This window comes from Aedes albopictus, chromosome 2 (genome assembly GCF_035046485.1).
Source record: "Aedes albopictus strain Foshan chromosome 2, AalbF5, whole genome shotgun sequence".
Lineage (NCBI taxonomy): Eukaryota > Metazoa > Arthropoda > Insecta > Diptera > Culicidae > Aedes > Aedes albopictus.
Window position 1 is genome coordinate 86,085,128 of NC_085137.1, and position 12,897 is coordinate 86,098,024.

The following is a 12,897-nucleotide window of genomic DNA, read 5'->3' on the forward strand; positions in this document are numbered from 1 at the left end:
TGTAATAAAAAATAAATAACTTTTGAATGCTCCAAAAATACGTTCAAAATTGAAGGTGACCCATCTTGCCCCGCGGCCGTTTATATGGAGATTATATGGAATGTATCGCATAAGAAAAATGGCTAAAAACCATTTTATTTTTTATTTCCAATGAGAGTGAATAATTTTTCAATCAATGCCCAAAACTTTTGTATATTCATGCTGGTCATCTAACAAAATTATTAATCTAAACAAAACATGAGTAATGCGCCCAAAAATGGCACTGACCCATCTTGCCCCGCCCCACCCTATATGTCCCCATTTCTATTGTATGCTTTTGAAATTATTACGATGTTACGTCCGGAGTGCTGAGAAAATACTTGTCACAGAAAATAATTCAGAAAGTTTGGAAGAATTTTCATTAGGTTAGTGAAGAAATCTATGGTAGGTTTGGTGAGAATTGTTAGGAGACTGGTAAAATCAATGAAGTGGCAGATAATCCCTGAATAAAAAGTAAGAAAAAAAAATGAAATGACTGGAAAATGTATGGAAAAAAATGCGAGGCAAATAGAAACAAGTAACCTTTTCTCACATAAACAAAATCAAAATTGGTTTTGAATCATAGGTACAGTAATTAAAGAGGGACACACACGGGGAGACAGGACCCAAAAGTGAGACCCTTGCAACTGATTTTATTGTGCACGGTTCCAGCAATTCTTGCCCCGTTGCAACATTCGGTCCGTTTTATGGTATGATTTATGTGTGGTGAAATATTTGGCCATTTCTACAAGATTCGTCATTAACCTTTTAGCAAAGCTAGTACATATGTAGGAAACTGTTCACAATCTAATAAAAATAACAGATTAACATCCACTTAGAAGTGTTATTTACAACTAACTCTTACAATATTCCAACGCCGGATGCCAACAGCCCCCGATCATTGCCACCCGAGCGACGTTCTTTCCTACGAACATCCCGGGAACGGGTCCACCCTGTTCTTCCGCAGCACGAACTGAATCTTCCGGTTCATGTCCTCGTTGTAGATGGCTTTGCACTTTTCGAAGTTCACCCGACGCCTCGTCTGGAATGGCTTCTCGTAGAAGCGGGTCCTGCGGAACTGGTCGAAGATTTCCTCTTTCCCAAGGATGCGGTTCAGCACCCGGCAAGCTTCCTCGACGTTGTTGTTCTGCACCAGCACCGTACGGGCGATGAACTTTACGTGACGCATTTTGCTCGGGTTGTCACCGGGGACGGCGATTGCGTAAATCTGGAAGGGTGATTATTTTGGTTGAATATCAATAGTTTGCTGAAATTTGGGAATGAGGAGGAAAGGAAAAGAATTGCCAGTGGGTAACAACAAAGGAAAATATGTTTTACTTACCAAAATTTGTATAAATTACACGAAAATACTACTTTTTTTGCGGCAGACGCATGCGATCTTCTTCTTCTTCTTCTTCTTCTCTCTATTTTGAACTGCCTGTTCATGGCAATTCTGATGTCAGGGCCAGTCGCACCGACTATATGCCCTCCTTTCGTTTAGTCCGGGAGCCGGAAAACAGTTTACAGATTCAACTTGTTATCACGAACAAACTTGACTATATCGTTGTAGATGTTTAGGTCCTTTGTCTTGAAGACCTCAGATAGTGTTCTGAATTTATTGTCAAAGCTGTAGTCCATTCTGCGTATCCCATATTTCGGGCAATACAGGATACTGTGTTCTGCTGTCTCTGGTTCTTGGCACCAGTCGCAATCCGGGTCCGAGAGAATCTTCATCTTCGCCAGCCAAAATCTCGAGTAATCATGGCCGGACATCAATCGGTTGATGAGTCTGACCTCGCGACCATTTAACTGTGTTTTGCTGTACCAAGGAGTTGGTACGAAACACCGTTGTGTTTCGTAGAATCCTCTTCCCTTCTCTATCGAATACTCGTGATACCATTCTGCTGTCTGTACATCTAATTTCCTCTTGAAGTAAAGCTGGGCGTCCTTCTGAAGCAATTTGTTTTCGATTGTGTTATTCGATGTTAGGCCTGCTTTCGCTAATTGATCAGCAATCTCATTCCCTGCGATCCCAACGTGACTTGGGATCCATTGCACGGCGATCTTCCACTTTGAGCAAATTGTGAGAATGTCTATCACGATTTCCTCTCCTCGTTTGTCTTCCAGTGCGTTTTCTAATATAGTGCATGCCGATTTGGAGTCGGTGTATATAACGAATTCTTCAAGCTGCATCGCCTCGATGAGTCTGCTTGCCTTCTCTATCGCTATCAGCTCCGCTGACGTAATACTTGTTTCATTTGATAACCTGTAGTGGTAACGTTGTCTGATTCCATCGATGAATATTCCTACGCCACATGCTGTTCCTTCCTTGGACGCATCTGTGAAGATGCGACCTCTTCCTCTATGTCGTCCATTCATAACAAAAAGTGCCAACTGTTTCAGTTTCACGGGATTCGTGTTACTTTTAGAGTCAGTCAAGCCTTCTATGTGGGATGCAACTTCTACCTTGATCCTGTTTTGCAAGGATTTCTCTTTACAAATGCTGTTGAACGTGTCTCTGTTCTTCACGAAGAGCTGCTCTGTGTACGAGTACCGATCCAGTTCGTCTTGGTTTTCAGTCACGGCGATCTCTTTCAATTGTTTTGCAACTACGTTATCTCTGGCTATACATCGAACTATTTCCCTTTCTGTCACATAACGTTGTCTTAGTTCAATTGGTTCCTGCCCGCTAAGGGCCGCCAGGATGTTCAAAGGAGTTGTTCGCGTTGATCCGGTTATCTTTCGTAGACATTGGTTGTTCACCACCGAGAGCATTTTGCGGTTTGTAGCTTTTGCGTTTCCATGGATGGAACATCCATACTCCAACACACTCCGGAATAGGGCCTTGTAGATTCGTATTAGCGTTTCTGGGTGTGCGCCGGCTTTGATTCCGCTTAGAACTTTGATCATGTTCAGCCTGTCCTGTACTTTGCCACGTATTTCTTTTATGTGCACTCCAAAACTGAGGTATCTGTCCATCACTATTCCCAGATATTTGTGGTTACGCACAGATTCAACAGGTATTCCATTTATTTTCAGTTCCAGGTGTTTATCGTTATTTTGAAACAGGAGAGTTTTCGTCTTGTCAGCATTGATTTCGAAGTTGAGTGTTTTCGCCATTTCCGTGAATTCGTTGACGTATTCCTGGGCCACTTCGTTTAGCCTGCCCAGATTCTTGGCCTTGACCAGTATACCAAAGTCGTCCGCATATTGAACCAGTATAACACCTTCTTTCTGGATCTTGTGCAGATCCAGGGTATATACGTTGAACAATGTTGGAGACAGTACGTCTCCCTGCGGTAATCCATCGTTGACTGTCCGTGTAATAATTTTGCTCTTCATATGAAGGCATATTTGCCGGTTGCGTAGGAAGGACGATATCCAGGACAGAACATCCTGTGGAACTCGTATATTGGACAGAATGTCCTCAAGGGTGTCAATCTGGACTGCGTTGAATGCATTCGTGAGGTCAATGCACACTAAAGCTGCAACAAAGCCTTCTCTCTTACTCTGTTTGATCCAATTTACGACATACGAGATGCATGTCTGTGTGGATAGGTGCTTTCGGAAACCGAATGACGTTTCAGGTAGCACATTTTGTGTTTCAAGGTGTCTGCTCAATCTTTCCTTGACCGCAGTATTTGCTATTTTTGTTAGCGTTGGTACCAACGAGATTGGCCTTTTGCTCGTAGGTAGGTTCTGGTCTCTGCCTGGCTTGGGTATAGCTACTACCTTTATCTTCTTCAGTGATTCGTCTAAGCAGCTTCGTCTCCACATCCCATTTAAGAGCTCGATCGATTTTTTCACCACTTCCGGGTTAAGAAGGCGAAGTATCTCATACGATAGTCCGTCTTCACCTGGTGCCGATGTTTTCTTCTTAGAGTTGAGAATATCTGTCCACTTTCCCACTGATAGCAGGTCGTCATTCCCATATGGTATTGTTGGCCCGGTTGGTCTCGGATCGTGCTTCCCGAAGTGTACATCCAGGAATGTTTGCGCCTTCGCTTCATCCTCATATAGTATGTTGTTTTCCTTTCTGTAGATGCGTTTTCCTGTTAACTTTCCGACCTTGTACCACAACTCCTTAGAATCTGTGAAAGGTCCGACTTCATCCGGCAGCGCTTCTAACTTTCTTCTGATTTCTTCTCGCTTTTTTCTTTGGAAGATAGCCGCTTTGCGTTTGAACTCCAACAGATTTTCTTGACTTGAAGCCCGGTTGAACTCCCTTCTCGCTGCTGTCTTTTCCTGCCAAGCCTGATCCACCTCTGTGGACCACCAGTACTTAGGTTCTTTGTTGTCTCTCCTTCGATGCTTCTTCTGAATTCGCCTAACACAGCTTCCAAGGTCGTTGATGTTGGCAATTTGGATGGCTTCCAACTTGCCGACTTCTTCTGATATTTTCTTTTTATCGAAAAAGAATTTGCGGTGCGAAATGCTTACCCGGTTTAGCTCAATATTAATTCCTAAATGATCTCCTCCAACTCCGTAGTCGAGAACGTTCCAGTCCACATTTCCGAATAATTCCGTGGAGCACAGCGTGATATCTATTGCCGTTGATCGCCGGTTGAGCTGTAGTGGTACAAATGTACGGGAACCATCGTTTAGGATCAGGAAACCGCTACTGTTGATTTCGTCCATAAGCGTCTGTCCTCGTGTGTCGCAGATGCTGTCTCCCCACGTTACATGGTGTGAGTTAAAATCTCCACCAATAACCACCTTCTTATATCTTGTCAGGGCCGCGAATAATTGCTGGATGTCATTGTTATACTCCACCGCAGAAATCGATGGGCTAACGTAGACTGCACATAACACAAGATCATATTGGATCACTTTTATCATCACTATTTGTGTATAGTGTGATACTGTTGGAGCGGTTATTCGTTGGTAGTTCCAGTCCACGTTCAGGTAGATTCCAACTCCCCCGTAATTGTCGTCCCTTGAATGAGGAACGAAGTGGAAATCTGCTATTCTGTACCTGTTGCTATCCTCCATATCTGCATTCGTCCACGTTTCAGACAGAAAAGCTGCTGTATAGTTGTTAGCTGTGAGTATCCGGTGCACTTCTGCTTTGTTTTTCGCTAGACTTTGGACGTTCGCTTGAAAAATTTTGAAACACGACATCGCCATTTTTAGATTTTTATTTGGTATTGCCACTATATCGGTTCAATACTACAGTATTCGCTAGATTGAAGTGTTTTTTAGTGCATTCTTTAAACATGCTCTTAACATCTTCTTGTGAGCCCAGCATTCCGATAAAATCGGAGTAGAAACTCATCATAGTTTCTTGCAGGGTTTTTTGTGTCGTTGCCTGAGCTTCCTTCCGGGCTTCTTTCAACATTTCATCCCAACGTTCTTTTTCTGACACGCTGTGCGGATTATTCAGTGCCGTCCCGCTCGTAGTTGGGTTTGGTCCATCCCTAACTAAGGCGTTACGCTGGTCGGTGGTTGCTGCTGCCGCTGTGTTTTCCTTTTTGTCTACTCGTGGTCGTTTGTTAGCTATTTTTGGTTGCTCCTTATGTAGCTTCACCGCCGCTTGGATTGCTTTTCGCTCTTGGTTGGTTTTGATCCATTGTTCTTTCAATGGATCTTTCCAGGTGTACCTTCCATTCGTCATCGATGCAAAACTCTCGGTTAGATCCGGAAAATCCGCGGCATCTGTGCTCAGTGGCTCATACATATTCCTGGTAAGAACCGGAACTTGTTGGCTTGCTTCTGTGTATGTAAGGCTTCGTTTGGCCATCAATGACTTGATGTCCAATTGCCTTTTTCTTTCGGGGCACTTCTCGTCCTTAGAGTTGTGGTCGCTACTTCTGCAGTGAGCACATACCACTGCTTTTTGACATACTGTCTCGTCCTCATGTCGTTGTGTACATCTGTCACAACGCTTTGCTCCCCTGCAATTATTTTGTTGGTGCCCGAAGCGCAGGCAGTTCAGGCATAGAACTACCCGTGGGATGAACGGAACGACTTTGCTGACACAACAGAAGAACCTCACCTTTTCAGGGAGTTCGTTCGCTCTGAATGTGACACTTATGCGATTGATAGGAATCCTTTCTCCGTTTTCACCTTTCCTCGTCATACGTCTGACGTCCATGATCGGCACATCGCAATTCAGGTCGTTCTTGATGTCTTCCACGTCAAGTTCGGTTGGGATGCCAGGAACAACACCGGTAACACTCACCAAGTGCAGTGGAATGTACGCCCGGTATGGTCCGTTTCCGTTGTTGATGGTTTCCATGAGAAGGTTCGCTCTCGCATAACTGCTCAAAAACACCAGAATCTTATGCCGACCTACGTATTTCATATCTGTGATGAACATTTTAAATCCATCCAGTTTACGCAATTCCGATCCTAGGGAGAACTTGTTGATTTTCAAGGTTCCACCCTTGTTATCACGCAGCTCGCAGTAGATGCGATACGGTCCACTGTCGTTGTTGTTGTAGGTTATGTTGATGTGCTTCTTGGGGTTGGCATTCGCCTCATTTTTTCCGTCAATTCCGTCTACGTTCATCCTGGTACATTCTCGCCGTGTTTCCTTCGGTATTGCTCCAGTGTTTACACTGCTTCCACCTGGATCCACATCGCCTCCCATTCCTGCTCCACTATTCGGCCGTTCCTTCTCTTCTTCTTCACCACTGTTTCAGCGTCCTTTCGCTTCCAAATTTCCCCACACTATTTCTCTATAATCCCCTAGTTTTTCCTCGATAACAGTAACACTTCTCTTCACTATGTACTCCAACTATCTCAAACACCACTTCTATGCAACAATTTCTTCAAATAAATCGAGAAAAAAACACTTCCAAACGGCGCTTGTGCAAAAACTTAACTTCACCACCGCGAGTTCGAAAACTGAATGCATGCGATCGAACTCGCAGTTTTCTTTACTTCTGTGGTGACGAGTGTCTTACTTGTTCACCTAGCACAGCGCATTAGTATGCATGCATGCACATTCATTGTGGCGCGATAGCTGGCTAACGCGCATCAGCGCAGCAGCCGAACAATCAGTCTTTTGTACACTCTCGTTCTTAACGCACGCGGTTACCACAAGTGGCGACGAGGATAAAAAAATACGGAATCGCGTGGTTTTTTCGGCTTTACCAAATCGATATTTAGCGCAATGTATAATTGATCCGTGCATTATTGTTTGGTTAAAGTGATTATGAGTTTCAATGCAGCAAATTACCGAACAAAATGCGTGAAGAGGAAAAGTAAAGAAGGGCAACAGAGCGAATAGAATCTGTTTCTAGTGAGAGTGAAGATTTTTTTTCCTAACGGAAATGGCTAAAAGAATATGAAAGAAAATAAAATATATATGAATTAGTGTAGTGAGATAGTGAATATTCAATAAATAATAATTAAAGAAAAAAAATGGTAATGAAATCGTAGCGTGGCCTAATGACGCCACAGCATCGGGTGATGGTGACCTTGGTTTTTTTCTTGCTTGTGCCTTGCGCGTGCGAGCAGAGCACAAAACAAAGACATGTGTGTGACAAAGAGCGTAATCGCAGTGTGAATAATGCGATTCAGTCAAATTGGAATTAGTAAAACAAAAAAAAAAAAATGTTGGTGGATTGTTACGCAGATTTCAGAACGCACATCATCGTTTGTTTCTGTGATTAAGAGAACTGCAATGAAAACGATTGATCAGGGAAGGTAAAATGGAAACGGGCAGAAAGGTACGTACCTATGTGATTCAATGTTCTGTGCTGTATTTTGGACATTTTGAAGTGCTTTTGTTCGCTAAGTACTACTGAATTTAGTACTGACGTACTATATTGCATAGCGCTTGTACTCCGTGGCCTCAGTCAAGTTAAGCCAACTAAAAACACAAAGTTTTTGAAATATATAAAATGCTATTGTTTCGTCCAGCGGTAGAAAAGGCCCCACGTTGTGTAATGTTCTCCCGGAGAAGAGACGACGACGGACTACTTTTAACTCACGTTTATTGCGCACCACAGAGAGGCAGTGCTCCTGCTCTGTGGTGGTTCGATTCTTACAACTAATTCTACATGAAATCAGCTGCCGCCTTAATAGGCGTCAGCAATAGTACGGACAATGTAAATGAAATTAAATAATAGTAAATAGCAGCGGTGCGCTGCTCTGCCGCGTGTATGGAGCCCAACGCACAATCAAGCTGCTGTGGTGTCAAAGCGGTGGCTCTTCTATGGGCTGCTTCTGCACACGCTCTGCATGCTAGACGCCGGCGACAGTGCGAGATCAAACAGCTACCATTTCTACTGTTACTATTTTGAAATCAGAACAGAGTTCTGATGATTCATTTGTATGATATGAAATTATGTAGATAATGTGATTGAATTCACTAGATCGTGGTACCGTGATTGAATTCACTTGAGATTAAACGCGATTACTGCAAGTGTAAACTGATCGTTCCGTACCAGCTAATAAATTCTATTCATTAGATGATAGATTCACCGTAAGGCACGAGGGTTTGGTCCATTATTCGAAAAAAACTTCTAGCGCATGGCTAAAGACGGTTGTGAGCTTACAGTAGTGTTAGATATACTAATTGTGTGGGTAATTGACGAAGAAGTTGCGATTTAGTTTTAACTAATGCCTACTTATGTCCTTAAACAAAGTTTGTTTCCGTTTGTTCAAATACAGCTTAATCTATAAAATAACGTATTGCTCCTAAATCTAAATCTACAGTTTGCTGGGCGGTGATAAACGCAATTCTGCAACTAGTTTCAAATAAATATCAAACCACAAATAGCAGTATGAAGTAATGTATTCTGGTTCCATTTCAGCGTAGATATATAACAAACAATAATCTGTATATACCTGAACAACAAAAAAAAAAAAATAATAAAAAATAGGACGTATTCTGTATTCCAAGAGTGATATTGGTTTCTAGTAGATATTTCCAGAATATATTCACGTATGATTGATAAACCCGGTATGGTAAATGTTGCTGTATTGAGTTACCCAACGTTTAACAGAGAAAACGAGTATTTAACGTGTTACTAAAGCATTTGCACCGAAAAAAAAATCAAATGTTTAGCCAGAGCTTAGTGCACTATTTGCATTTCCAAGATTATAAACTGAGAGTTTTCCTGTACATCGTGTAGCAGGCGCGAGATGCTCTATGCCGGGGAAGTCAAGCAAATTTCCGCTACAAAAGTTCTTGAAACGAATATAATTGAACCCAGACACTCTCAGTGTTGTCATGCAAAATATCTACACATGTAGTGCTTATACATGCCCGCTTGCTTCTATTATTTTAATTTGGTCTTTCAGGTTGAAAACGTCGTACATAGACTTGCAGTATATACATTAGAGAAGTTTCAGGCGTTTCCGATTCGGATTGCTGTTTACCTGTATATCACGTTATCAAGACTCATCTAATCCATAGAAAAATCAAATAGTTTTGATTGGACTGTGATTAAATTCACTAGATGCGCATTGAGGCTGTTGTGTACAATTTCCACGAAAGCATATAGATATGGTCGTGATTTGATTCACTTGGAAACCAGAAGAATGGAATGTGATTAAATTCACTGAAAAAATGATGTAGATTGTAGAGAAAGGACGCACTGGGATTCTGACAAAAAGGGATAAGGTGCGTTGATTCGTTGTTACTAATGAACGCTCTGTCACTATCTATTGTATCATACAGGCGCCCGTACGAGCAGCACACCATTAGGTTGGACACCGATCATTCGTTTTGGTTATTCTTTTTCATTGTTAAGCGTACGTCTTGAAGTCAATCGTCATTTCTATCGCATTCGGATTCGAGTCCTCATCACGATACATCATTGGCTGGAAGGTTTGTGCAAATGGTATACATGAATGTTATTCGTGTGTGCGTCTCGAGCGTTCGTGCAATACTTTGTGCAATGAATCCATTCCGTATGGCTGCACACGAATGAACGATCGTGTTGCGGTACCGTAGATGTTTACAAAATTATTCGCACTTTTCATCACTTTCGTTTTGCCATCAGTTTTGGTTTTGGCCAACGATTATCAGAACACAGTACAATTGTATACAGGCAACATACATCTCATGACCAGGAAAATGGTGAAAATGCAACACTGTCAGAACGCACGGAATCTGCTGAAGAAGTGTCACCGAAAGTATGTGTATTAAGATTAGGGCATTTGATTTAATTATTAAGCCAACAAATTTGTGATTAAATTCACTAACAGGAAGAAGAAAAAAAAAGGAAGATAAGAAGTGATTCAATTTACTGAGAGTACAAATAATGTTGTGATTAAATTCACTACCGTTCAGAGAAGAAAACAACGAATGAATGATACTGATTGGATAGTATGTATAGTTGAAATTGTGATTGAATTCACTGAGAGTAGAAATAAGAGACTGCGATTTAATTCACTTCACACAGAAAAAAAATATGTTATGAAATTACAGCGAAAACAGTGCTTACAGTAATCTTGAATGCTACATTTGAATATTGCGTATATCATTCTTCACGGCGTATGATGACATGGAAAGACATCTGATGTTGATGACAATTTCTACTTAGTATAAGTTGCTAAATTGGTACATACCGGCATAAACGATATCCATAAGACGTGCTTAAGCACCAATTCGGGATACAATTCGAACAGTATGCGGTATTGTTGAACCATCTATATTACGGTCCGTGTATGGTGTTGGTTTATTAGAGTAAATCTATGGAAGGAAACAATTAGCCCGGAAGTGGTCGCGTCGTGTACTGACTGAGTACACGCATCATTGTGGTACACAGCATAAGCGTGCTGTCGCTGAGAGCGGTCGGAGACGCGGCTGCTGGAGGGTTATCAGTTTATTATTTCTAATATTCTGACATTTTGCAAGACTACTCGAAGAGACTCATCGCTAGGTACGAAATAACAAATTGACAAACGAAAAACAAATACCAATTTTTTGTGCTCTGGAGTTATAAAGTCAGGATAACAATCAACAGGAAACTTTTTAGTCCGGCCCATACCAGTAACAGGGATTGATTGAATCAATCTTATTTTCGTTTTTGGACAAAATAATCGCATTTCATTCAAATGTTCGTTACTGGAGGAACCATTCAATTTGATGTTTTATATCCCAACTGAACCAGTCATTATTTGTTGTTGTAATCACATATTTCGTTGAGCTAAATTATACATGGTATCAATTGTGATGAATAGCAGGCATATGTATTATTTTATATGAATTTGTTTAACTTTGAAAATCGCTGAGCTATTATAAAACACCAAACGTACACTGACGTTAAAAAAAAAATAATAATAATAAATAAAACACCTTCAGAACATTTTTGTGGATATTGGGAGTCCGATACGTTAGGAACGTCGTTAACTCCATAGCACGATGCGAATGCAATTTTGGTGACATTAACCCGATCTGTGGATCTATGTATGTATGTAGGTGGATGTATGATGTAATGATTGTAATCCTTTGAAAAAGGTGTTTATTTCATTTGGATTTTTTTAGGCAATGCTCATAGTGTACAACGTTCGGAATTGTTAGCTCTTCTTTGGCATTAGGGTCATTTTTGACCGATATCGTACACTACGTCAGCAAGCTATTCCCAACCTGATGTAATAGGAAGGTTAAAGACAGCCAGTAAACAATGGCTGCATATTGAAGAGCTGTGATTAAATTCACTAAAAGCGCTCAAAGTTGATTCAATTGACTGAGTACGTGTAGCACTGGTAAAGTACAATTGGTGCACGATATTTCCTAAAAGTGAATGTGTGAAAGCTGGAAGCTTATATATATAAAAAAAAATATTGATGAACTTACTCTAACAAAAAGTGGAAAGTGTGTGTGAATATTTTTCTCTGAGTAAGCGAAACTAAAACTAAATAAAACAAGGCGATTGTAGTGTTAATAATAAAAAGAAATATATAATAAAATTAAAGAAAGGGAGAGAGAGTAGCTGTTCTACAATTCTACACAATTCAGAAATAATAGTAAGAATTGGTCATTATTAGATACATCAGTAATACTGATTCAGTATAGATGGACACAATCATACAATACAGTGTTGGGAAGATTCATAAAAAGCCAATAGGTATCATTATTCCATTAGAAGCAACATCGAGGAATGTGTTAAACTAATGAATAACAAATATGACTTTTTGCTGACCATATGTGTTAAGAGAACTAACTACATTAGAAAATCCAAAGGGTTAGTTGAACATGAGAACAGTTAAAACCAGACATTTAGAATAAAGAAAGGGGGATGTGGTGACGAGTGTCTTACTTGTTCACCTAGCACAGCGCATTAGTATGCATGCATGCACATTCATTGTGGCGCGATAGCTGGCTAACGCGCATCAGCGCAGCAGCCGAACAATCAGTCTTTTGTACACTCTCGTTCTTAACGCACGCGGTTACCACAACTTCTATGACAGTTCTCAAAATATGCTGGAAGGCATTTGTTGATGTTCTCAAATTTTGACGTCCAACGCTCATGAACAGGGATGCCAGGTGTGAAGACATGTCTTCTATTTGAAAACATTTGAACTTCTGTGAAGACATTTATTTTTGTGAAGACATACTGAAGACATTTCAAATTCCGTGAAGACTTTTGAAGACTTTTGAAAGCTGAAAAATAAAATTTATATTGTTGATCCAACGCAATAATTTAAATCTTGGAACAATTTCAGATGATATGCGTTCCGTTTTTATTGATAGAAACTTAGATTTCAAATTTTGCGGTCTTAATGTTAATGGTGGACATTTTGGAGCAGTTTTTAGTTAAAACTAGCTGTACCCGGCAAACTTTGTCTTGCCTACTGCGTTTTTTGACGTTTCAAGTCCCTAGTCAAGTCCAAGTCCCCGTTCAAAATGCACAAAAACCAGATTCTCAAAAAAACTCAATTTTTTCATGTTATTTTTTGTCTCATAAACCTTCCTTG

General features: G+C 40.7%; 2 protein-coding genes across 6 annotated transcripts in view; one reads left to right on the top strand and one right to left on the bottom strand.

Annotated features, from left to right (window-relative positions):
• The window catches only part of LOC109427916 (tubulin monoglutamylase TTLL4), a 176,775-nt gene that overhangs the window by 116,471 nt on the left and 47,407 nt on the right, over positions 1–12,897 (top strand). The window lies entirely within an intron of this gene.
• LOC109428260 (small ribosomal subunit protein bS21m) lies at positions 614–6,910 on the bottom strand. Of its 3 annotated transcripts, XR_009997430.1 has the most exons (4): positions 6,874–6,910; positions 1,361–1,408; positions 884–1,246; positions 614–825 (listed from the first exon to the last, which is right to left on the bottom strand). XR_009997430.1 is itself a non-coding variant. In XM_062850017.1 (3 exons), the coding sequence occupies exon 3, from the start codon at positions 1,205–1,207 to the stop codon at positions 944–946; it is 264 nt and encodes an 87-aa protein (XP_062706001.1). In that variant the 5' UTR covers positions 1,208–1,246; positions 1,361–1,408; positions 6,874–6,910; the 3' UTR covers positions 843–943. The 3 variants fall into 3 exon arrangements, 2 of the variants coding, with proteins under 2 accessions (XP_062706001.1, XP_019559547.1); XM_062850017.1 differs by lacking the exon at positions 614–825 and having other exon boundaries at positions 843–1,246; XM_019704002.3 differs by lacking the exons at positions 614–825; positions 6,874–6,910 and having other exon boundaries at positions 843–1,285; positions 1,361–1,403.

What these genes read in the sequence shown, in the direction of transcription:
- LOC109428260 (XM_062850017.1), bottom strand. Translation starts at nt 1,207, where the DNA reads ATGCGTCACGTAAAGTTCATCGCCCGTACGGTGCTGGTGCAGAACAAC.